At 53.0% G+C, this 23,907-nt stretch overlaps 6 protein-coding genes across 6 annotated transcripts; 3 read left to right on the top strand and 3 right to left on the bottom strand.

The window, feature by feature from the left end:
- Positions 1-245: 245 nt before the first annotated feature.
- On the bottom strand, positions 246-4,891 carry NCS57_00349000 (uncharacterized protein; the record flags this gene model as incomplete). Its single annotated transcript, XM_053053483.1, has 3 exons — positions 246-2,964; positions 3,022-3,853; positions 3,901-4,891. 3 exons carry the CDS (start codon positions 4,889-4,891, stop codon positions 246-248), a joined length of 4,542 nt encoding a protein of 1,513 aa, XP_052915643.1.
- Positions 4,892-7,791: 2,900 nt separating this feature from the next.
- Positions 7,792-9,780, bottom strand: NCS57_00348900 (uncharacterized protein; the record flags this gene model as incomplete). Its single annotated transcript, XM_053053482.1, has 3 exons — positions 7,792-7,872; positions 7,918-8,557; positions 8,612-9,780. The coding sequence occupies 3 exons, from the start codon at positions 9,778-9,780 to the stop codon at positions 7,792-7,794; spliced, it is 1,890 nt and encodes a 629-aa protein (XP_052915642.1).
- A 3,807-nt stretch (positions 9,781-13,587) lies between these two features.
- Positions 13,588-15,812, top strand: NCS57_00348800 (EST1-DNA-bind domain-containing protein; the record flags this gene model as incomplete). The annotated part of the gene is made up of 3 exons (XM_053053481.1): positions 13,588-13,796; positions 13,858-15,087; positions 15,143-15,812. 3 exons carry the CDS (start codon positions 13,588-13,590, stop codon positions 15,810-15,812), a joined length of 2,109 nt encoding a protein of 702 aa, XP_052915641.1.
- A 1,135-nt stretch (positions 15,813-16,947) lies between these two features.
- NCS57_00348700 (uncharacterized protein) lies at positions 16,948-17,575 on the top strand (the record flags this gene model as incomplete). The annotated part of the gene is made up of 2 exons (XM_053053480.1): positions 16,948-17,333; positions 17,386-17,575. The coding sequence occupies 2 exons, from the start codon at positions 16,948-16,950 to the stop codon at positions 17,573-17,575; spliced, it is 576 nt and encodes a 191-aa protein (XP_052915640.1).
- A 753-nt stretch (positions 17,576-18,328) lies between these two features.
- Positions 18,329-19,501, top strand: NCS57_00348600 (uncharacterized protein; the record flags this gene model as incomplete). Its single annotated transcript, XM_053053479.1, has 4 exons — positions 18,329-18,406; positions 18,467-18,508; positions 18,555-18,675; positions 18,723-19,501. The coding sequence occupies 4 exons, from the start codon at positions 18,329-18,331 to the stop codon at positions 19,499-19,501; spliced, it is 1,020 nt and encodes a 339-aa protein (XP_052915639.1).
- A 2,433-nt stretch (positions 19,502-21,934) lies between these two features.
- Positions 21,935-23,345, bottom strand: NCS57_00348500 (uncharacterized protein; the record flags this gene model as incomplete). The annotated part of the gene is made up of 3 exons (XM_053053478.1): positions 21,935-22,207; positions 22,252-22,808; positions 22,853-23,345. 3 exons carry the CDS (start codon positions 23,343-23,345, stop codon positions 21,935-21,937), a joined length of 1,323 nt encoding a protein of 440 aa, XP_052915638.1.
- Positions 23,346-23,907: the final 562 nt, after the last annotated feature.

Below are 23,907 nucleotides of genomic sequence, written 5' to 3'. Positions count from 1 at the left end.
GGAGGTGGCTGTTTAAATACATCTAATAACTACCTCGACGTTGAGGGGCCACTACTCGATCATATCCGAGAACTGAGAAAATGCTCATAAATGACAACAAGCCAGACGTTGGGTTACTCTGATCTATCTGAGGGTGTGAGAAGAGACAATGAAAACAGAAAGTTGACAGAGTAAGTGATTGAGCGAGGGACTATGACAACAGCGGTGCGTTCGCTGGAGATCTGGCCCTAGGCCTGTCAAGGGTTTCAATCAACATTGGTAGGGTCCAAGAGCCTAGGCTGCTTCGCCAGGTGCCTTGGGCTTGCCGAGCCGGATCGCTTTCGGGACGTTCTATTGGCGCTCCTTTGGTTGAGCAGTTGCACAACTTCGAGATGGCCTCCAGATGAGGCAGCCTGGAGAGCGTTGCCATAGTAGCCGCCCTGCGCGTTGACATCCGCTCCTTCATCCAGCAGCAGTTGCACAACCTCGAGGTGGCTTCCAGATGAGGCAGCCTGGAGAGCGTTGCCGTAGAGGCCGCCCTGCGCGTTGACATCCGCTCCTTCATCCAGCAGCAGTTGCACAACCTCGAGGTGGCCTCTCGATGAGGCAGCCTGGAGAGCGTTGCCGTAGAGGCCGCCCTGCGCGTTGACATCCGCTCCTTCATCCAGCAGCAGTTGCACAACCTCGAGGTGGCCTCTCGATGAGGCAGCCTGGAGAGCGTTGCCATAGTCGCCGCCCTGCGTGTTGACATCCGCTCCCTTGTCTAGCAGTAGTTGCACAACCTTGAGGTGGCCTCCAGATGAGGCAGCCTGGAGAGCGTTGCCATAGTCGCCGCCCTGCGCGTTGACATCCGCTTCCTTGTCTAGCAGTAGTTGTACAATCTCGAGGTGGCCTCCAGATGAGGCAGCCTGGAGAGCGTTGCCGTAGAGGCCGCCCTGCGCGTTGATATCTGCTCCCTTGTCTAGCAGCAGTTGTACAACCTCGAGATAGCCTTCTAATGACGCAGCCTGGAGAGCGTTGCCGTAGAGGCCGCCCTGCGCGTTGATATCTGCTCCCTTGTCTAGCAGCAGCCGTATAACCTCGAGGTGGCCTCCAGATGACGCAGCCTGGAGAGCGTTGCCATACTGGCCGCCCTGCGCGTTGATATCCGCTCCCTTGTCTAGCAGCAGCCGTATAACCTCGAGGTGGCCTCCAGATGACGCAGCCTGGAGAGCGTTGCCATACTGGCCGCCCTGCGCGTTGATATCCGCTCCCTTGTCTAGCAGCAGCCGTATAACCTCGAGGTGGCCTCTAAATGAGGCAGTCTGGAGAGCGTTGCCGTAGAGGCCGCCCTGCGCGTTGATATCTGCTCCCTTGTCTAGCAGCAGTTGTATAACCTCGAGATAGCCTTCTAATGACGCAGCCTGGAGAGCGTTGCCGTAGAGGCCGCCCTGCGTGTTGACATTCGCTCCCTTGTCTAGCAGCAGTTGTACAACCTCGAGATGGCCTTCTAATGACGCAGCCTGGAGAGCGTTGCCATACTTGCCGCCCTGCGCGTTGATATCCGCTTCCTTGTCTAGCAGCAGTTGTATAATCTCGAGGTGGCCTTCTAATGAGGCAGCCTGGAGAGCGTTGCCGTAGAGGCCGCCCTGCGCGTTGATATCTGCTCCCTTGTCTAGCAGTAGTTGCACAACCTCGAGGTGGCCTCTCGATGAGGCAGCCTGGAGAGCGTTGCTATACTTGCCGCCCTGCGCGTTGATATCTGCTCCCTTGTCTAGCAGTAGTTGCACAACCTCGAGGTGGCCTCCAGATGAGGCAGCCTGGAGAGCGTTGCCGTAGTCGCCGCCCTGCGCGTTGACATCTGCTCCCTTGTCTAGTAGTAGCTGCACAACCTCGAGATAGCCTTCTAATGACGTAGCCTGGAGAGCGTTGCCGTAGAGGCCGCCCTGCGTGTTGACATCCGCTCCTTTATCTAGCAGCAACCGTACAACCTCGAGGTGGCCTCTAAATGAGGCAGCCTGGAGAGCGTTGCCGTAGTCGCCGCCCTGCGTGTTGACATCCGCTCCCTTGTCTAGCAGTAGTTGCACAACCTTGAGGTGGCCTCCAGATGAGGCAGCCTGGAGAGCGTTGCCATAGTCGCCGCCCTGCGCGTTGACATCCGCTTCCTTGTCTAGCAGCAGTTGTACAATCTCGAGGTGGCCTCCGTCTGAGGCAGCCTGGAGAGCGTTGCCGTAGAGGCCGCCCTTCGCGTTGACATCCGCTCCCTCGCCCATCAGGTCTCTCGCAGCCCCTGCGAGTCCACCAAGACAAGCATAATATAGACCAGATGCTCGAGGTGGTCCCGGGTTATCATTCCATGCAATGTCGGCCTGATACAATCGACCCCACCGCTGAAATGTCGTCTTGTCTTGTAAAAAGCTGACTGTTCTTCTAACAATATCTTCTGAAGTCTCTGCCGAAACAGCATAATCCATCCAGGACTCTGCTGCAAACCGTGCCATTGGGAAATCATGCTTGATTCTGCTGTGGCTACTCTTGATGTCCGTAAGATAAGTCAAGCAGGTCCTGGTGATGGCAATGCTGGCACTTCCCAGGTCAAATTGGTCTTCCTTGAGAAGATACTCTTTAACTGAGAAATGGGCAAGGTGGAGCTCCTGCAGAGTCTCGCCATATCTTGTGACATCAGCGATTAATACCAAGCTGGGGCAGTATCGCAGAACGTCGGCCCCACTAAATAGTCTGTTCCCGACATGAAAGCGTCGAGGCTCTCGATCTATCTGCGTGGCTATCACCTCTACAGCCTCTGACAGCTTCAGGGGCCTCTTGGCGTAGACGAGAAACTGTAGGAGACGAATCGCGCCGCTCTTATATGTCGGGGGTATGTTCTGGAGCATGCGGTAGTAAGTCTCATTCAGATCACGAGGCAAAGACTCGAGAGCTGACTCGATGGCGTTGGGACTTAGACATTCGGCAAGACTGTCCAATTGGCAAGCTGCCCATCTAAACCTGCGACGAATGTCAGACAGTTATTTGGTAGTATGGATGACCTGGGCAAAAGCTCACATGCCGTCGGCTCCGTCTCCGACTTTGTCGCGAATCTTCCCTAGGAGATCCTGAGATAACTTCTTGTCAACAAAATTGAGGTTCTGCTCAAGCGTTGCCATGACGTAGGAACGTATGTCGGCGTTGACAGCCCTCTTGTCCAGTAAGACACAGTTGCGCTCATCGAAAAAGCGAGGGATCTCGCGTTGGAAGTCTGCTTCTGGCCGGCCAGTCACAATAAGCTGGGCGTTGCCAGAGGCAAAGCCTCGCATCCATGGCAGAAGTTCTTCTCTCGTTGTACACTCATCCAAAGCATCGAGGATGACGGCAACCTTTCCAGTGATTTGAATCATTGTGTCAACACAGGCTGACAAGGCACTCGTATCGGGTTGCCTCTGTCCATTTTCGTGGTAAGTGAAAAGACTGTCAAGTTCGTTCGCCGCTTTGCCCCCAGAACGGTAGAGTTGAAACGCCAGCGAGCGTAGAAGGCTCTCTAGGTTCTGCTTTCTGGGGTCGCCGAAGTCAAAGAAGAATGCAAGCGTGGTGCGGGTGTCTGTTTGCGGAAGATTGTCAAGAATTGTCGTACTCAGAACAGTCTTGCCACATCCTGCCAGGCCGTAGAGCCACAGATGTCGTCGTGCCCCGAGCTTCCACTCCTGGAAGGCGGGACTGTCAAGAAGCCAGGTTCCAGTGCCGGCGTGACGGCGTTTTCTCGCCAGTTTGGCGTTGATTGAATAGTCTGGCGGGGACAACCAGCGCTCGACATTGCGGAGGTGACTGTCAGATGTCATCGTGACCATCGCATCCCTGGTTTCATTTGCTGTCGAAAGCACACAGTCTAATCTTCGCTGGACTGTTCAGAGTTAGAAGAAAATATATGGATTGGAATGCAAAACTTACTGGAGTTGAGGACTTCGCCAATAGGTCTCTCGGCCTCGATCTTGTTGGGCGGAATCTGACGCAGAAGATCCCTCGCATACGCCGCCGCCATCATTGCCGCAAAGCCCTGCCACTCTTTGTTTTTGTGCGAGTCGGAATAGTCGCAAATGCCTCGGATGACTAGACAGGGAAAGTGGTTCACCAACCCGGCCGCTTCCATCTCGAAGCATAGAACGCCCTTCTTCGCTGCAAGCGCATCCCGAGACAAGGCATCCTTCATCAACCTATTCGAGGAAGCGATCGGGCCGTGGTGGATGACGGGATTGTCTTCGTATTCAGTACGATCTGGTCGCACTACCAAAGTCGATGGGTCGCTGCCACAGGCTGTCGCGCAGCTGGACCGATCACCCCGCGGGTGAACCTTCCCAGGCTGATATAGTCGATCGGTGCTCGACTCGGGCCGTTGAAACTCTTTCTTGAGTCTCGGATTCTTCGTCAAAATATCGGCGATAGATCCATCAAGCTGGTGTCCTTTGCGCCTGTACTGCGTCAAGAGTCCGTTCACGGCTGTTCGCAGAACTGTCGGCGGCTGATTCAAGGATCCTGTCTCCTGGAATTCCTGACCCTGCACGGCCTTTCCAAAGCCGTATTGGAACACCGCGGCGGTGCCGTTGCTAGAGGCGCTGACCACAACGTCCCCGAGGCGAATGTCATGCTTAGAGCTCGGTGCACCGCCGCCGATTCCGACCATTAGGCTGATTCTGATGTTGGGAAAGCTGTGGAGCATATCATGCGCGACGCCGGCAGCAGATGATATGCCGTATTCGCCATGGGGAAGGACAGCAATGACGACATAGTGTTTCCCGATTTTGCCCAGCGTGTAGTTATTGCTATCGTTAATGGATACAGATTCAGGTCCTTCGTGCTCTTCGTCGAGAACGAGTTGCGCAGCAAGGTACTCGGTTGCAATAGCGCAGACCCAGCCGACCGTGTACTTCTGAGGGTCTGACATGGCCGGCGTTCGATGTCGCACAGAGAGAAAGATTTGACGTCGTATTCATAAGCGATCGCAACAAAGGATGGATGCCGGGGTGAAGATACACAAGCCTGCAAAAATATTGCAGTAAGCAAGAGGAGGAACATATTGGAGTTCAGACGCTCTTAAGTCTCTGGTGGGTGAGCACTAGATTAGGCTCTCCAGAGATGCGCAAAGATGAGGCGGTATGGTCCACGGCGTTTACATGCAGCAGGTTGCGGCAGCGCTGAGCGTTCTAGAGCAAATGATTGGCGCAGGAGTCTGAGCCAAGGTCACTGCCTCTCAGATGGAGGACAAGTGGATGAAGCACGAAGGCCAAACTGGGCGCCAACTCTTCGGTGTGTCCGCGAGTAGTGGTGTGACAAAGGAAGCCGAGACGCGAACGATGACTTATCATAACAGTGGCCACGTTCATCGCGTCAAGTAAGGCTGAATGTGTGCGGCAAGGCACAAGACCGGTGACAGAGGATCAAAGTACCGGATTGTAGACACACGAGGCCAGCCGCACGGTGTAGGACGTTCCAGCCCAAGGCGGTACGCGTCGAACCAGGTTTCCCCGCGATGCCATCCGGCCGAAATCCGTGGTCGCACGACGACGAGACCTAACCTCGCACTTCCCCACAAGTGAACCTAACACGGCCCGACGCATCCCGCGATCCAGCTTGCGGAGCTCGGGAACTAGTTCGGCACGATTATCTTCATGGGCTCGGGTGGCATTGCCTTAGCGAGCGGGCCAGCTGGTGGCGTCGTGCTACCACTGCTCCCCTACCTGCCTCGCCGCCGATGGACCGCCTGTACTCGCAGCCACATGGATTCTGATCAAACCCTTCTATTCCCCCCGGCGATTTAACCACGCATTTCAAACGAAACCATCTCACCAATTTTCAGGCTCACGAGCAGTTGCATTGTCACCTGTGCAATATATCTTGAGACCACAAAATGCATCTACACAAGCATATTGAGACGGTACATGGAATCGTGTCAAGAGGAGGGTTCTTGAGCAAGTGGCCCTTTTGTGCAAGTTTTGCCATACTTGCTTGCTGCGTGCGAATGTCCGGTAAATTTGGCTCTTAGACGGAATGACATCGTCCTCTTGGTGTCCCAAGGATTTAGAGGTCGGATCCGTGGAGATCGTTGTCGAGATGGTGCTGCTCGATGACATGCTGAGCGGTGATAAAAAGCCATAGGAAATGGAAGGTGGATCATGAGGATTCTTAAGTACTCTAGGGTGCACCACGGCTCAGTTCCCCCACCCAACCGAGCCGTTGCACACTCCGCAGGTCAGGTGACCCCATGCGCTTTGGTTACTCTGCGTCGTCGGTGTCCAATGCTTCCACGTCCTGCTGTGCCCGCAACAACCTACCACTGCCTCCAATAGGAGGTTATAATTATGATATGGAATGAATGGATTGTAACATCATTTACCTTGCTCTCTAATGCGACCAGAGATATCTGCAGGGTGATGTCGTGGATGGCCAAGCACTATGCCTCATCACGTGATCAACTCCAGCCACTCCACTGTTCCCCCATCCCCACAGTTCGACACTTCCCGTCAATCGTAGCAAACCCCATTTCTCTGGGGATAACGACTGAGAACTCGGCACCGCACTGACAGCCGCTGGCTTGAGCATCATAAGAAAATGAGCCATGACACTTGCCCCCAGCCCTCGAAACAAGGAGCTATCGGCATTCTGGCCCGCACAACCTACTCTCAGACCCCGACATGTCTACCAAAAGAATCGTGTGCTGCAGAACAGTCCAGAGACGATGTTATCTACCTCGGGACATCTCCGCTGCAGCCAGACCGCAGGACGGATAAGAATTTAACACCAGACATTACCACAACCACCGGTAGAATCCACAAGCCCAAGGAGAAAAGACCCAGCCGGCTCCACCACAAGGATCCTTGCCGAGGAATAAAATCGGCCAGCGGAGCTAAAGGCCCATGCCGTACGATGGTACCAGTGTCGATAAGGAGCCAGAATGTTCGGATAGGACACGCAAGAGGCTCCAACGGACAGGTATATGGATTTTTTGATGAGGCAGGACGTTTCCGCCGTCGGGTTGAAGTCGACCGCTCTCGTCTAGACGCAGATCCCGGCCCGTTCATAGTCTTGGAGCCAATATCGCATGAACAGGTGGTGTACCGGCGGCGGTATCAAAACATGTCAAGTCGACGGGTGCGAAGCGAGGTCCATCAACGATTGATAGAAGAGCCCATTGGTTCAATGCCCCAGGGGGAGATATAGTTGGTTCGGCTGGCGAGCTCCATTTATGTTTGCGATCCCTTATATCGTCTTGACATAGTAATGCAATTCAAGGCTTACAAGTGAAAGCTAGCTGTGATGAGGCCGCGACCTTAGATGCACCCGTTCGTATCGAACTAGAATCTCGTGTACTTATTGAAGTAGCTTCCTGTCACATATCCCAGCCATCCCCGGAACCATCTTCGGCCTGATCGCCAGCTCCATGCCCCCTCCCAAGTCGCCGCTTCCTGCGCGCTTCTAACTCTTGACAGGTTTGCCATAGAATATACATCGCTTGATGCGGATCCGTTGAATTGCTTCCCCGTAACACTCCTCACTCTTTGCCGTTGGCCTTCTTCTGCCTCTTGCCCTTTCTCCCCTGGCTATCCTGCTCTCCCACCCTGGCTTTCCGTTTCCGCCTTGGTGCCGCAACCAACCTGCCGCTCTTCCATGCCGAGCTTAAGAGCCACACTGCCTCAGCCCTCAATTCCCTTGCATCATATGCATCGTTACCTTTGGAGATGACAGGTCGGCCTAGCATCCGATACTGGGCATGCCGAATGACAAGCGGACCACAACTATGGCCGTCGCCTTGGCGTAATGCTCTCTGTTTGCTCGGTGTTAGCCCAGTTAAATTTCCAAAATACTGACATGCAGGGCACCCACCTTCTCGATGTATCGAAGACGAGGGAGCTCTTTCTCACATATCTCCTATCAAACAATGAGTATCATGCTCCTCCTTGGCAGGTCACTCACTCTGCGAACCTTGATATCACTGTCTTCTGTTTCGCCCATCGAGTCATAGTGGAAGATAGACTCTTCCCTCTCGTTGATTTCGAGGAGGCTAAAGTGGCTCTGGCTCTGGAAGAGAGGAAAGAAGCAGACCAGGCGGGTTCCTGCCTCCACCTGGCGATGCCATTTCGCCATCTGCTCCACAACCCTCTCGAACGGGCGCTGCATCAAGCTGTGGGCCTGCATCTGCTGATGGATTGAAACAGAGAAGCCGACGCGGACAAACGCAAGTTTATCAGATAGGTGTAGGCAAGCGAGTATGACCTCATCATTAAGCCACGTCCTCCCACTCAGCCTTCGGAGCGAGTCCACGCCGAAAAGGAAGTCAGTGCCCTCGACAAGGAGCATGTTGCCAGTGATGGAGTCTCGGATCTGCTCAGACAAGGTGCCAAGCTCGACACATGCGGCAGACAGCGCTGGGCTTGGGGACGACAGGCTTGCGCTCCTTACGTCATGGCGGAACTTGTCTGGGCTCGTCCTGCCTGTCTCCAAGAGCAATGCCACCTGGGCCTCCAGGAGCCGCAAGACGGCCATCTTCTCCGGGCTGCCTAGCAGCCCTCTGACCAGCGTTTCCAATGTCACCTCTGGGGAGTTGGCGAGTTGCCTGTCGCGGGTTAGTCAATCAGCCTCTATTTTAACAATCCAAGGGCGAGCATACCACGCATCCTTGAGCAGGATACCGAAGCCGAGGTCCTTCACCAGCCGCGACCACTTCCGTCCACGGGTCAGGTGCTTGTCGAGCCTCTTTCGGCGTCGTTCCCATCCCTCCTTGCTGTTCTCGTCATCTTTGGGCTTGGGACCAAGAGCCCTCGCCAACACTCCTTGGGCGGCTTCCTCGGGTGCCACCGAACTGCCGATGAGGTGCTCTTGAGATGCGTACCATCTAACGAAGGCGATGGCCGTCAGCGCATAGAAGATGGCCGCTTTCTTTCGCTCTCCGTCACTTGACTCTAGCAGGGAAACCCACGCCGAACCGTGCGACCACTGGGCCCTACCCTCTGCCTTGCTTCTGAGAGAGTCGAACAAAGCCCTGTAGGTTGCTCGCGGGTTCCCTGGAAAACTGGAAAGCCGGACCTGCTCGTGACTGCCATGGATGAAGTCATCCATGGGCTGATCCAAAAGGCAAAGGCAGCCCCGCTCGATATAGTTTATCAGCCTTTGGGACGTTTCTCTTGCGGGGTTGGTCGGGGAGGGTGTCGTTTCAGGAGGCATGGTTTCGATTCTGGGCGCCACGTTGATGGGCATGAAAATCGCGGTACAGAAAGGTTCGGAAGTCAATGTGTCTCCCTCATCCACCTTTTCAACGTGGATTGGCAGCGAACTTCCACCGTCGGTTGGCTGAAAGGAGGACTGCTTGTGGACTGCGCGTGGGTGTGTGTCGCTGCTCGACAGCCTGTTGCATCTATTGAGCACGATGCTGTTATCCTCATTCTCGGCAATGTGTGCTGGCTGAATAGAGCTCGGAGGCCTCGTGGCAGATCCAAACGCAACACCACCTCGGACTCTGACATCGCTGCCGTCAGGTTGTTCATGACTCTGTCTATATTCGACGTCGACTTCTTGGATCACCGGGCTCAGAGCGTTCCCGCACAGGCTGTCGAAATGATGGCAGAGGCTGTGAGCGAAGGATCGTATCCGGTGTTGTTCTCGGGCAGACCGCTGGCTCAGGGCCGACCTCAAGCTTCGGTCGAGTTGCTCGCCTTCGTCTCCAACCTGGAGGATAGCATCGAGAACGGGAGGAAGGCCAGAACGGCTGTCGAGAGGCTCGAAAGAATGGGGCTCAGACCCAGCATGACCTTTCTCTGGCTGGTGGCTGGTGGGAGGCATTGTGGCAAGAGCTGTTGAGGGAAAACTGACGAGACGCAGAGGCAAGGCAAGAAGATGATGGGAAAGAGGAGAAAAAAGCGTCGCCTTCAACTCGGAGGAGGGCATGGCCTTTATACCCGAGTCTCCCATCCCACCACCCTTCAGGCCATGGTATCATGGCTTAGATCTGAGGCATGAGTGGCCAGACGGACCAACAACAGAAGCTTGCCCCCACGCCTCTCGTTACTGTCTCTGCCACCGTGACCAGGGCTTGCAGCATCTTGATACCGAGTAGCACTGCAGCTCTCCAGTGCAAGGCCGTGAAGCGGACCACAGATGCCGGGCCCGCTTAGTTCCAGTGGCGCAGTTTCCCTCAGCCGACGATGTTTAAGGAGAGCCTATCCTATAGGCTTGGAGTACTTGAGCTGGCAGCGTCGGCAGGGGGATCGTGGCTTTAACACGGAGAGTAATGAGGTGTAGGGCGTGTGTGAGAGGACGCTGGCCGAGATATGCCATGATTGAGAGACGATGTCGAGTTCGGCAGAGCATCAAGAGCCAGCGGAATCTCTGGATGTGGATTCGGGGGGTGGGAGACTTGGCTTCGCCTTCTTTGCAGATAGCAAGGCCGTAATTGGTTCTCTGGCGTAGAGGATGCCGTGAATCATAGGAGCACTCTGGTAGAGTCCAGTGACTGAAAGCACAACCGCGACTATTGAGATGACGATCATAGCCAGGCTAACCCATATAGAACCCAAGACCCGAGACCTAGATGTGGTCTGCCCTGGCGCGGTGTGAAAGGCGTGATGTATCATCATCATAATGGTGATAGTCTGAGATGTAAATGGCGTTATAACGCATACGATCTCGATGTAGGTCGTGACTTGAGGAATCTTAAGCATCAAGATGACGATGATCAAGACCTCGATACACCCAGCAATCGCCGTACACCCTGCGAATTTATTTAAGCGAGTCTGGAACCCGAGTTGGTAGATAACAGCAGTGACCTAAATTAACCACTGGTTTAGAACGAGTGTATCGCAGGGAATAGACTCCTAACTTACTTGCAATATAGAAATCCCCCATAGGGACGACGTTACGAAGACCCCGTACATAGATCTCATAGGGGGCCACGGTATCTTGGTCTTCTCTCTGGTTTGGACAGCAAAAACGGCCAAGCTAGAGATCTCCAGGATTGCCCATGCCGCCATCAGGCACCACCAGCGCCGCTTCTTCAACCAGGGAGCTCCGCGCATCGAGTATACGATGACAAAGACAGGGACCCCAAATAGTGACAGTGAGAAGATGAAGTAGGCATCAGCAATCTGATGTCGAGAAAGGGACTCCATGTTGATCCAAATGAATAAGAGGAGTTGCAGTTGGTGTGAAAATACGATGATGAGAGGATGTAAGGTCTTATTTATGCCAGCGACCCGATCAGCGACCCGAGACTGTAGAGTAATGGCTCCACTACTTCAGTCAGCGTGTGATTGATGAAACAAAAGGACCAACACGAAGATGGTGGTCTGCCTCCACTCCCTCGCGACTTGCTAAACTCAGGGGTAGGGGATCTTGGCCGACTGCATACGCATGCCGCGGTCTCGCGCAGACGTGTGGCTCATCGCCCGCTTTCGCCGATAACAAGCCAAGCAGAGTCAAACTTTCTGCGATAGTTATCCCTGCCGGCAACGTGGATGTCGCCCGTGCTAGAGGGCCGACGGTGGGCGGCTTGGTCGGCGCACCAGAATCTCCAAAGGGGAAGCAAAAGGCGGGGGGAGAGGATGGTTCAGGGAGTGAAAGAAAGGACCCAGACAAGGGAGCGGCTGACACATGCTCGGTGCTTGGATCCCTCAGCGGGAGTATTTGAGGCCGATTCCTCCCCGAACCTCGTCTTGCTTGGTTTGCTTGCTACCTCTACATTCCCCTATTTACACGCCGATATATCCATCTCGCGGTGAGACTCTATTGACTTCCCCCATAACACGCCTGTACTAATGCCTCTTCTGACCCAGATCCAAGGAAGATGGCCAACGCTTGTGCTCACTCATTCCGGATGATCAAGTCAGATAGCACCTTGATCCAGTGGGTTTGCCAGCACTGTCGCTCGGGACCTCACTGGATGATCTTTGAGTGCGCGTACTGCAAGCTTCACCTGTGTCGGCCCTGTACCCAGGCTTAGTGGAAGGGCTACACCCAGACGACTCCTCTCGGCTCAAAGCCACAGCTTGTTGAGCTGCGAAGGGCTTGCTGTCACAGCCGCTATCCCAGCGCTTTCTCAGATCTGCGTCGTGTGTCGGAATGAAGATTTTCGTTGCGTGGGAAGCTTCTGCCACGTACATACATGATGCCGGGCGAGTTGTTCTTTCGTGAATACTTGGCTATTACTCCTAGTTCAATAGGCACACTACTCACTACTGCTACCCCTTGCGTTCCCATCACTTAATAGTCGTCTTCTACAATTGAATGCAATGCTTTTCTAGAATCAGGCTTTGCCTTGCTGTTGCTTGGTTTCATCGTCGAGGATTTCCTTCAGTCCTTCCTGGAGTAGTTGAAGGCCTTCTCGTCTCACGGACTCCACCTCATCGTTGTCTCGGGGGACATCGCCGGTTGGGGGTGTCGGACCCCCAGGAGTTGGGAGAGGCGAATAGAGCCAAGTTTGATCTGGCAGAAGAGCTTGCGGACAAACCATTACTCCATCCCATGAGATCTTGCATTGGGTATATATCGCTGGTGTGGGTTGCGTATCCAAGGGACCACTTGCCATTCCATAGTTTGGCTTCCCCTGATGCGTCTTGGAGCTCGGCCGTAATTGAGGATGATTCGTAGCCAGTCTGGTCGTCCTGGCGGGAGGGAAAAACAGCAAGGTTCTGTTCGGCGATTAGGACAGTCCAACTACTGGCCGTGTAACTTACACTCGGAATTCATGCCATCCTGGCACATCGAAGCAGGCCGTTTGTGGTTGCTGATCACTGAGGTCGAAGCCACCAAACCCATGACCTCGAAGATAGCGAAAAATGAGACGTTCTAGGTCACCTTGATTGCGGAGAGTCAAGATGTTATGATTCTTCGGGTCTATGTAGGCAACACTGAGCGCTGACTGGATCTTGCCATCCAGCGTGCCCTTGAACTGGCAATGGAATAGTCGATAACGTGTTGCCATGATGTTCCAGAACACTCGTCGCCGACAGCGTGCTTGAAAGTATGGTGTGAAAGTATAGACAATGGGCAATTGCAGGTGAGGCATGAGCTGGGGTATCTTCCAACGCGGTCCCGCGACGCGAGCGCTCTTATGGATGCCATTCTTAGCCTTGAACATGAAGGGGATTGTACTCCAGCTCCTGTTGCCGTGCTATGCGCAGGGGTTGTGTAAGCCAGCAACGCCCCAACGGCAGGGGATGTGGAGGGGTGGGGCTATCTGTCTTGGAGGGGGGGTGCAATTCTGCCGGCTCCACTCCTCCATCGTTCCTGATTCCCAGGGGGTGGGGGCTCCTCGATTTGACTTGGTCTAGTTCGTCGTCGCCTGTCTTCTCATGAGGAAACTCGATGCTTTTGCTGCCTATTGTACGTAGCCTGGTAGCCAATCCTGATCTCCCTCAGCACAAGGCGGACTGACGCTGCTGCAGTGAGGCTCAACCTGAAAGGCAACCGTGCGAACCAGTTTGGTGCCCAGAAGGAAGGCAGCGCGTACCTGCTGCCGGCCTTCATTAACCACCTCCCAGCTCTCTGCAGCGCCCAGGTTTCCTTCCACTGGCCCATTGTTCCACCTCATCTGCGCTACTCATTCTACCTTATCCCCGACCGTCACCGCAGCGCGATTTGTTCATCCTGAACATGGACAAAATCACAGGGAAGTGGCAAGACTACCTTAATGAACGATTTCCCCAGGGTAAAGGAGGGAAGTCAACTATTTTCAAATGCCCTGAATGCAGCGCCGAGTTCGAAGATGCCGAGGCCTGGCGACAGCACATCGCATCACACCCCCAGCATCAACAAAGCCAGTCAGCGAAGAAGGTTAATGCCTTCAACCAGTCCGCTCAAGCGTATGCCCTTTTATTCCCCCGTTCTTGTCTCTATTGCCGTTTTCTCACTATTCTCTTGTAGGTTGATCGAGACCGATGCGGATCGAGATAACCGCAAGGGCCATGTGGGCGAAACCTCCGTGCCTAACAACATCGCCAAGTCTGACGACACTCGCGGAGCTAAGCACCAGTCTCCTCCACCGATCACAAGCTCTCATGCGCTAGCGAGTCCCTCAAACAACCGAAGTCAAGCTCACAACGACTCTGACCAAGAGAGGCCTCATCAAAACACGTCCAAACGGCGACTCCGGACGCCAGATGATGACCCACGCTCCAAGACCCCTTCAAATGAGGCTCAAGATACATCCAGACAAACCCAAGGGACGACTGCAGCGCACCAGAGTTCGCCTCAGCCTAGACCAGACGAGGACAATACATCCGTCATGATCCCCCAGCCAGAGACAAGGCCCATTTCTCAAGATCAATTAGTCGCGGAAGTCAAAGGTATATACGCCGGCCTTGTTATGGTTGAAACAAAATGCATAGAGGTCGACAATGCACAATCCTCCAACACCAAGTCTAAACTCAACAACGACCAGTGGCAAGCCCTGATCGCTCTGCACAGAACTTTGTTGCATGAGCATCACGACTTCTTCCTTGCCAGCCAGCACCCATCCGCTAGCCCTGCACTGCGACGACTGGCATCCAAATACGCTATGCCTGCCCGTATGTGGCGCCACGGCATCCATTCGTTTCTCGAACTCCTGAGATGTAGGCTGCCCGCGTCTTTGGAGCACATGCTTTCGTTTTTGTATCTGGCATACAGCATTGTCGCTCTCCTATACGAGACTGTGCCTGCCTTTGAGGATACTTGGATTGAGTGCTTGGGAGATTTGGGTCGATACAGAATGGCCATCGAGGACAACTGTATCCGGGACCGTGAGACCTGGACTGGCGTGAGTCGCCATTGGTACAGCAAGGCTTCTGACAAGTCTCCTACAACCGGACGGCTCTATCACCACCTTGCTATTCTTGCCAGGCCCAATGCCTTGCAGCAGCTTTCATACTATACAAAGTCGCTCTGTGTCTTGATCCCCTTTCCGAGCGCCCGGGAGAGCATCATGACCTTATTTGACCCAGTGTTGAGCAAGAACCCGAACCGCCTGGCGCCAATCGATGCAGCATTTGTGAGGACTCATGGCATTCTGTTCTCCGGCAAGTCCAAGGAGAGACTGCCAGAGTCGATGGACGAGTTCGTTGGGCAGCTGGATAGCTATATTGGACGCGTGACCAAGAGATGGCTGGAAGCAGGGTGAGTAGTATCATACTTTATTACCGTTTCGGAGAGCTTTTACTAACTGTGCCAGATACTATATCGGTATTTCAATGGGTTGCTCTCTTCTTGGCTATGGTGCCGAGTCTAACGTGCTTATGCGGGCTATGTCACAAAAGCCTGAAGATAACGACGTTGCCATGGACGGAAGCTCTATCGTGGAGGCCAATCCGGATGAGCCGTTCAAGCAGGCCCTTGACTTCGCGGTCCGAATTATCGAGACGGTGATGCGACGATGGGGTGACACCAACACGCTCCCATTCCTGCACACCGTGCTGGTATTCATGAACCATATGACACGATTCCCAGGGGCCATTTCTTACCTTGAAGGAGCATTCCCATGGAAGCTGACAGCCTTGATGCTCAACTCCCTTCTGGTATCATGCGAGGCCGGCTACGAAGTGCACTCCGATTTCCGACGTCCTGAAAGGGAGTTGCCGCGGCCTCTACCCGAGGACTTTGCCATGCGTGGGTTGATCTACTCAGAGGATTACTTCCCCAGCGATTGGTTCAAGAATAATAAAATTGACGAGGATGAGAAGTATTTTGAGCTGGGGTCGATGGTGGAGGAGCGAAAGGACCGCATCTTGACTCTGGGGTGCAAGATTGCCGCTTCAGGATCCTGGCTCATTTGGAAGCCAGAGACACGCCAATTCTCGGTGCCGGCCAAGTACGATGTGGAGCTAGAGGATATCCTAGTTTGAATTCTCATTGGTTACCTGGAAGAGAGAAAGACAGCTATGTGTTTGGGAGGTTGACACTGCTTATTGACATGCTCGTCGCGTGGCTGCAATTGCACTATTCCTCCTAGCACTATTGTGGCGACTAAAGTTATGGTGCACCATACAATCCCCTTCTAGTGTAAGCACCTGTCAAGGGAGTCTTGATGATGTCCCCAGACGGCAACAGTTCCACCAGTGACAATCACATTGGGTGGGGTCGGTAGTTGGTTGTTGATGGTGCTGATTTGCACTGTCGCGAGACTGATGGAAGCTGTCGTTTTCGTGTGCCGCAATGCGATCGAGGGCGCGTTTAGTCGAAGCAAGAACTTGGCGCGCAAGGTTAATTAATATTTCGGTTTCCTTTGCGAGGTCATACTTACCTTATCGCCTCTTCATGTACGCTCTTAAGAAAGCAAAAGCCAGCTTGCTCGCCAAATCGCGCGAGACCGACTCGAGAAACCCCAAGCTTTCGGCGACTTGGAATTTCTGGGGTCGGAGAATTAGCCACAACTTGCAAGCCACAAGCCACAATTATTGGCTAAGACACCACGTGATCCACCATTAACCACTCTGGAAGCGTGGCCATGTACCCGTGCGCTACGCTTCCAACCGTTGGACTCCTTGCTTCCGAAATGACCTGACAGAGGGGAAAAGCCATGCAGGTCAACGGGCAGACCCGGTGCCGTGCAGCGGGTAGCCATGCTTAGCAGCTTTATCCAAGCAATGATCGGAGGGTTGGCGTCAAAACCCTTCCAATCTACCGTGAACTGTGCTTGTGCTTGGCAACAAGGATGAGGGGAGCGATCTCGACAATGAGGAGGGTACTCTGCCACAGGTACGCCATAACTGTCACGGCCGTTTTGGTGCAAGTTAAGCGCTGTGCATAGGGAAGCTGCTGTGTGCAAGATTGCTTGCCGCGCTAGAGCTCTGCGAAGGGTGCTGACCACCCGAGGCGACGATGTGAAACGTAGCCGTCTTAATTTTAGCAGACGATTCCCACACACGGCGATCACGAAATAATAAACGGCTTCCTTGGTTCAGCTCTTTATTTTAGGATCGTTATTTAAAATTGGCCATATGCGCCGCTTGCAAAGGTCAACTCCCACGCTCAATCAAAATGGATGACAAGCACCGTCCTGAAGATATTCACGTGACAGGCTCGCCGGCCCCTGGGACTGGAGCCCAGCACGCCCAGCGACTGACCCCGTACAGCGCCATGATTGTCCAAGCACACGAGGTTCCCAGCGCTTACTGCGTCCTTGCTGCAGTCGCGAACTGGCTCTTCCTTGCTGGCTTTGTCGTCTTCCCTGGCACCTTCACGACGATAAGCCAAGCCACTGCACTGGGCGATTCCCAGGCCGGTCGCGTAGTGCAGCATGCCGTCCAGAACACGCCGCTCCTCGTGGTCGGCAGCCTCTGCTGCTTCATTGGCGGTGTTGGGATAGGATGGATTGGGTGGTCTCAGAAGCACAACTACATTTGGCTTATTGATCGGATCTTTTTGTTGGTATTCCCGAACAGTAGCGACTGACTTTCTAACAACCCTCTCCAACAGACCCAGTCTCCTTAATTCGGTTGTTGCCCTTCTCATGAGTCTCATCAATGTCTATACGGCTCAGGAAGGAATCTGGTCTGTGACGGCGATCGTGACCACCTGTATTGTCGGAGCATGGGCTTTGACTATGGCACTCTTGTTCGCCCTCTACGAGCTTTGGTTCCTTCGAAACCTAAGGCGGATGGTTTGATGAATCATCGCTGAGTGCCGACAGCCTCTTGGTGACGATATGAAAGGCATCAAGCGCCTCCTCAGGTATCGCCACATAATTCCTTCGCCCAGGTATATCACGAACTCATCTGGCCTCCCCAGCAGGGTATGAGACATGCTTCACCGATTGGTGGTATCTTGACCAAATACTTGCTGCCCAAGGAAGTGTGTTGCGGCCCGACTTAGATTCTTTGATGACAATTTCGGAGATTATCGGCTATCGCTAGGAACATTTTCCTCTCTCATGTTTTCTCTTGAGCTTTGCAAAAAGGAAAGGAAAGGGGGAAAACGTGATAATAATGTATACCCGTAACAAAGGATTCCATCAGGAAGACTGCGTCGTGCTCTCTGATTTCCCGCCACAAAGACCACAGTCGTAAGGGCCTTGCTTCCCAGTGCCTCCGCAAAGCTTGCACGGCCCATCCATGATCTACTTTCGATTCAAAAGCAGCTTCAAGTCCCTGTCAACAGTCAGCAGCGGATCTAATGAAGCGAAATATACACAGACAAGGGTAAATATGGGTTTTGTGCCTTCGTTATACGCGTTTCTAAGTTTTTGTAAAAGAGTTGGGTTGTTTGAAAGCTGCGAGGTTAAAATATATGAACACTAGAGCATCCTGGTCAGGTGGTGACGGCTGTTGCCACTTGCGGCACCGTCGATCACATGACTTATGGCAAAAGAAGAGCCGACGATCGGGACCATCTCGTTTCAGGAATTCTCATCTCTCACACCATGGAATTGGCGTGCCCCATTTGCAAGAGTGGTTTCCCTACCACCGATGATTTGGAAGCACATTCACAGAAGTATCAGGTGGGTCTCCCGATGGAGATTATAGGATTAATCACTCCACGAGTATTAACATTATTGTAGTCCAGGCTATGGGCAGCGATCCAGCGATGCCTTCAGTCCCAAGTACGACATCGCGTTCTCCGCAGAGAGACAATGCTTACAGACTTAGAAATATGTACCGCCCGAGTTTCTAGAGTTGCTACAATGCCTCTTGCATTTACCCGATATCGTATTAAGCTGTCCTGAGTGCGATTTCACACCTAAAGATCTCGACAAGCACTGGATGACTCGTAAGACTCGCGATCTCATCGGGAATGAGACTATTAACGCTGGGCAGATGTCGACTGTTATGTGAAATGCGAATTTTGCAAAAGAGACCAGACGAAGGTCTCAAAGGCACTCACTCATCCCAAGTCCTGCCCCATTCGCCAAGGTGCTGAATTGTCAAGCGATGAAAAGGTGGACAGACAACGCCTGCGTGATCATGCTGCACAGCAGCTTGACCAAAAGTTGAATCCGACACAAAGGTTTGCGAAGAGAAGAAGGGTTGAAAAGGTTTGGCCAGATCTCTCAACTAGCACAATGATTCCTCCTTTGCCAGCACAATCTATTCCATCTGAGGACGTGGAAGGAGGGTTTTTCTCCCCGCATGCATCAGTCCCAAATACATTTCCTACCGATACATCTGCCAGGCTCTCCCAACATCAGGATTCATCACAATTCAACCAAGCGCCAGCGCTCGACGACTATCCTTACGATATATTCGCCGGGTTTCCTCAGCATCAGGATTCATCACAGTTCGACCAAGCGCCAGCGCTCGACGACTATCCTTACGATATATTCGCCGGGTTTCCTCAGCATCAGGATTCATCACAGTTCGACCAAGCGCCAGCGCTCGACGACTATCCTTACGATATATTCGCCGGGTTTCCTCAGCATCAGGATTCATCACAGTTCGACCAAGCGCCAGCGCTCGACGACTATCCTTACGATATATTCGCCGGGTTTCCTCAGCATCACGTCCCGGCACAGTTCGACCAACCGCCGGCACTTGAGAACTGTCCCGCCAACAGAGCTACTAGGCCTCAATATCCAAGTTCGTCGCGTGTCGACTAAGCAGCGGCACTCAGGGTCTATTCTGTTGATGCGCCTAAAGCACTGAAGAGCATTGGAAAACTGAAGTCTATGTCACTTAGCCCACATGTAATTAACTTTCAGGCCCCGCCCCTCGAGCTCCTCAAGCTTATCAGCAAGTTCGGAGCTGAATTCAAGACGCAATTTCCCTGGACGCTTTTCCCCTTCACGCTCCACCAACTCCTCAGAAAGAAACCCGATGTGAATACCAAAACCTTCAAGGATACCAAATCCAAGCCGACTGTCTGCTAGAGAACTAGGCCGCGTAAGATGACACTGTTATTGTCAGAGGGGGATGGCGACCTACAATCCTCCTTGTTCCATTCTCACTTCCTTCCCTGAGAAACCCAAAGACTCCAGGTGCTGTTTACGTACTGCGAGTAGGCCTTTTCTCCGTGACACCTCTCTGTCTATGTAGTTTCCTATCGCAAGCCGGTGCGAACCTTCATAGACAACGATCGTTGAGCCTGGACTCCATAGTTGCACGACCAGAGACCACGGTTGTCGGGATGGTACGGAGTGCCAAAAGAAGGCATAATCGGAGGGAAGCTGGTTGCTATACACTTTGACGAACGCTAGATAGGGTCGAATAAGTATGGATGTGATGATGCTGCGTATTTCCTAGATTTTTCAGCGTGAGTTCAATAATCGTCTGGTGTGGAACTCACCTGATTATCTACGCTATGCTGAGCGATGAACTCGAGGCCCTCTGGTGTCGTGAAGTGAAAGTCGAGTTTAGGAAGCCGGTTTCCTACCTCGCTATCCTGCACAACAAGGACTCCGTCGTTTTGAATTGATGGCAGCGCGCTCTGAAGGGATAACGCCATCTCTTCAATCGTGATGTTGGAAGGGACTGGTTGCGAGAGGGGTTGAGGCAATGACGCATCGCCTCTTGGGCATGTGGGCCAGCACCGCCTCACCAGTGGCGCAGCGTTGAGTCAAGTGTAGAGTCACGTGACTCTCCCATTCATTCTATGGCTGGCCATACCGGCTACCTTCATCTTCCGCAGATTTATTAGGCAGCATAAGTACTTTCTAGTTCTATTCTTCTATTGGCTTCTTTGTTGATTTTTATGGAACTGCTCCCACATTCAGAGCACAGTGGAGCCTTGGATGCATGTTTTAGTGGAGCTGCTCCCACATTCAGAGCACAGTGGAGCCTTAGACGCTTTAGTAAAGTTGCTCCCACATTCAGAGCACAGTGGAGCCTTAGATGCATGTTTTAGTGGAGCTGCTCCCACATTCAGAGCACAGTGGAGCCTTAGACGCTTTAGTAGAGTTGCTCCCACATTCAGAGCACAGTGGAGCCTTAGATGCATGTTTTAGTGGGGCTGCTCCCGCATTCAGAGCACAGTGGAGCCTTGGATGCATGTTTTAGTGGAGCTGCTCCCACATTCAGAGCACAGGTGGCGGCCGTTCGGTTTGGCACTTACTAGATTTCATACCCTGCACCAAGGGATTGCTTCAATGGTGTTAAGAATACATGTCAGAGCCAGTCATGCGGGCCAAGCCATCGGCAAGCTAGCGCACAGAGAGAATATAAGCACTCCTTCAGTGCATTGGTTTCTCCAGTGAATATAATTAAAAGCCACTCAGAAGCTCGTAGTCGCTAAGATGGTGATCTTAGGGGAGGAGTCAGAGGTTGAGAATCACAGATAGCTTTGGTGTTGACACGGAGCTGCCTTATAGGCTTATGGTGCAAAGAGAAACAGGGATTAATACAACGTTTTCAAGTTGCATGGCTATCCTTTGGCCAGCTAGACCAATAGAGTCAAAAGATGACTTCAGCCAACCCCTGTGTACTTTGAGTGAATGCAGCATGCCGGACACTTCAGACAACAACGACCAGTCACAACCATAGGGCCATGTATCTGCGCTTATCTAGAACACTTAGAGGCCTGTTATGCGGCCAGGGTGGTGGTCTCAAGGGAGGAGAGCTCTGAGGCTTGAGATGTGCAGCGGGGATTGCTCCGGTGGTGTTGAGAACCCATGGTTGTCACCGGGGCCACTTATGGAGGCCAAGCACCAGCAGGCTGGCGAACAGAGGGAGAACAGAGAAAACAAGAGTATTTCTTGAAATATAAAATATCGCTATTGCTTTCACCAGATCGAATCGAAGTGAATACCAAAGCCTCGACTAATACCCCATTTCCACGAATAAAAGCAACATGCCAGACACGTCAGACAACTCCAAGCATGAGCCACAGCAAGGTGGAAGCACCTCAGACAAAGCACCGCCGCCTGGGGATGGTTCTTCAGGTGAAAGACTTTTACTCCTTGCGTTTTGTTTTGTCTAACCTCTGAAGGAAACGACCAGTCTTCTCATAAAGATGATGCCCCTGTTGGCACGGAGAGGGGAGGGGAGCCGACTATGTATGGTCAGGAAGAAGATGGCGAGCGCGAGGTCAATCCCAGTCAATAAGGGAAGCTTATCGAGATATAATAGATCACGTTTGGTGTTGACAGCGTTGTGCCTGGCCCAAGAAGAAACCCAGAGCCATTGCACCACGTAACATCCTCCTGAACATCTTCGTAGCTTAGTGTTATCTTGACTTGCTCAATGGTTAGGATAGTAGGTACGATGACCCAGATCCATCCATTAGGGATTCTCATTGCACCAGAGTCATGTCGAAAGTAGAACTGATTCGCATGAACAAGCCCTGGGCTAAGAATACCCAATTGTACCTCCTTGGGTTAGCGCTCGTCATTTTGCCGGTCAAAGGTTAACTTACTAATTCTTTATAGACATGCTTAGCAACGTTGCTATGGCACGGAGACCAGCCAAATCTAAAAGCAACTGCATTGCGCAAGTCCTGACGCACACAGTCGTCCTGTACCTTGCCTGCTGAGGCTGCCTCTTGCTGGATAGTCTCCGGGATGCGAAACACCTTGTAGCCATCAATGCGGTCAGAAATGGGAAACATTACTTCAGTGTCCAAGCATGTTGTTGAATTAGCATCGTCCTTATCAACCCAGATATCCCGGGCCATATCATAGACGCGCTTCCTTGGTGTATGAGGAGACGGGAGGACGTGGGGCACTGGCTTCTTGCTTTCCAGCACCGAGGTGAACATGAGTAACTCAGCCTTTGGGAGACACCTGATGTTCAGGGCCTCGCAGACCAACTCATACTTATCCCAATATTCAGGGCGTCGGGATATAACGAGAAATGGGGGATACAGTGCCAGAGAGGCGTGCTCCTCGGGAACGATGTTGATCTGAGGAAAGCACGACTTGAACTCGGCCGGTTCCTGTCTATAGTATCCCAGATCCGAGAGGCTCAGCGAAGCTGCTGTTGTCAGCCTTGTTTCAGTAGATGCCAGTTTCGCTCACCAAAGAGTAGAACACCCTCAAAGGCAAGATGTCTAAGTGTCGGGTATAGCTCATCCATTAAACCAATTACGCTACGCGCCAAATGCATGTAGTTGTCGATAGTCAGCTCTTTGACTTCTCTGCCAAAGCGAGCCCGATAGTTGCTGTAAGCTGTCTCCTTATCTCCGCAATGGTGATCCACGCAACAAACTGCTAAGCAAACGAATCTTCTTAGATGCCGAGGCAGCAACCCATCATCAACGTCCTGCACAAGGGAAGATACTGTTCTGTAAACATCTTCAGGAGTCTCGAAGTGATGTTTCTGTCGAGCCTTTTGCCATTCGTCCTTGTTTTTAGGCATGCGCTCATTGAGTTTCCTCGATGCCGCTTGCCGTGGATCCTGGGGCGGCGGGGGCGGCGGGGGCGACGGCTGCCAGTCCGACTGGGCGACGCTGAGCTGAAATTGGACGTATGAACCCTGGTCCGGGCCGGGTGTTGGAAGTCTTCTACTCATCGTTCGCTCTGGTGGGAGTACGGATGAGGTCAAGGTGATGGCAAAAAACAACGCGTGCCTCGCGCGGCGTCACGGGCGGAGACGAACAACGGCCAAGCATTGATAAGCAAGATTTCCGGGGCGCTTTACCCAAATGGGACCACAAGGAAACTGTGGTCCAAATACAGAATAGTGTCTCCATCTGCCACGCATTCCGATGCGATGCAAGGGGGGTGGCGTGTGCTTAATCCCAGCTACGACGATCAAGCATGTTGGTAGTCACCCACCAACTCAAACCGTCGAGGGACCCATGGCGATGCATCACAAGTTCATGTTATCAAAAGAAAGCACGCCAGACCATCCTTGCGTAACCTGCACTGCAAATCTACTTAAGTGAAAGTGCAAGCCCACAAGGCAACAGCATGCACACCGACCTGGTTCGCCCAAGTTCCCCTGTTCAACTCTCTTTCACTGCCTTCACTCCATGCGCTGCTTTCGCCGCGGCGCGTACGACACAACTGGTGTTCCAAAGCCCCCACCAAGACCCAAGCCTTATTAGGGATGATGTCACCGCTATTGTATG

Source organism: Fusarium keratoplasticum, chromosome 3 (genome assembly GCF_025433545.1).
Source record: "Fusarium keratoplasticum isolate Fu6.1 chromosome 3, whole genome shotgun sequence".
NCBI lineage: Eukaryota > Fungi > Ascomycota > Sordariomycetes > Hypocreales > Nectriaceae > Fusarium > Fusarium keratoplasticum.
Note: the sequence above shows the minus strand (reverse complement) of the source record. Positions and strands in the feature narration are given on the sequence as shown.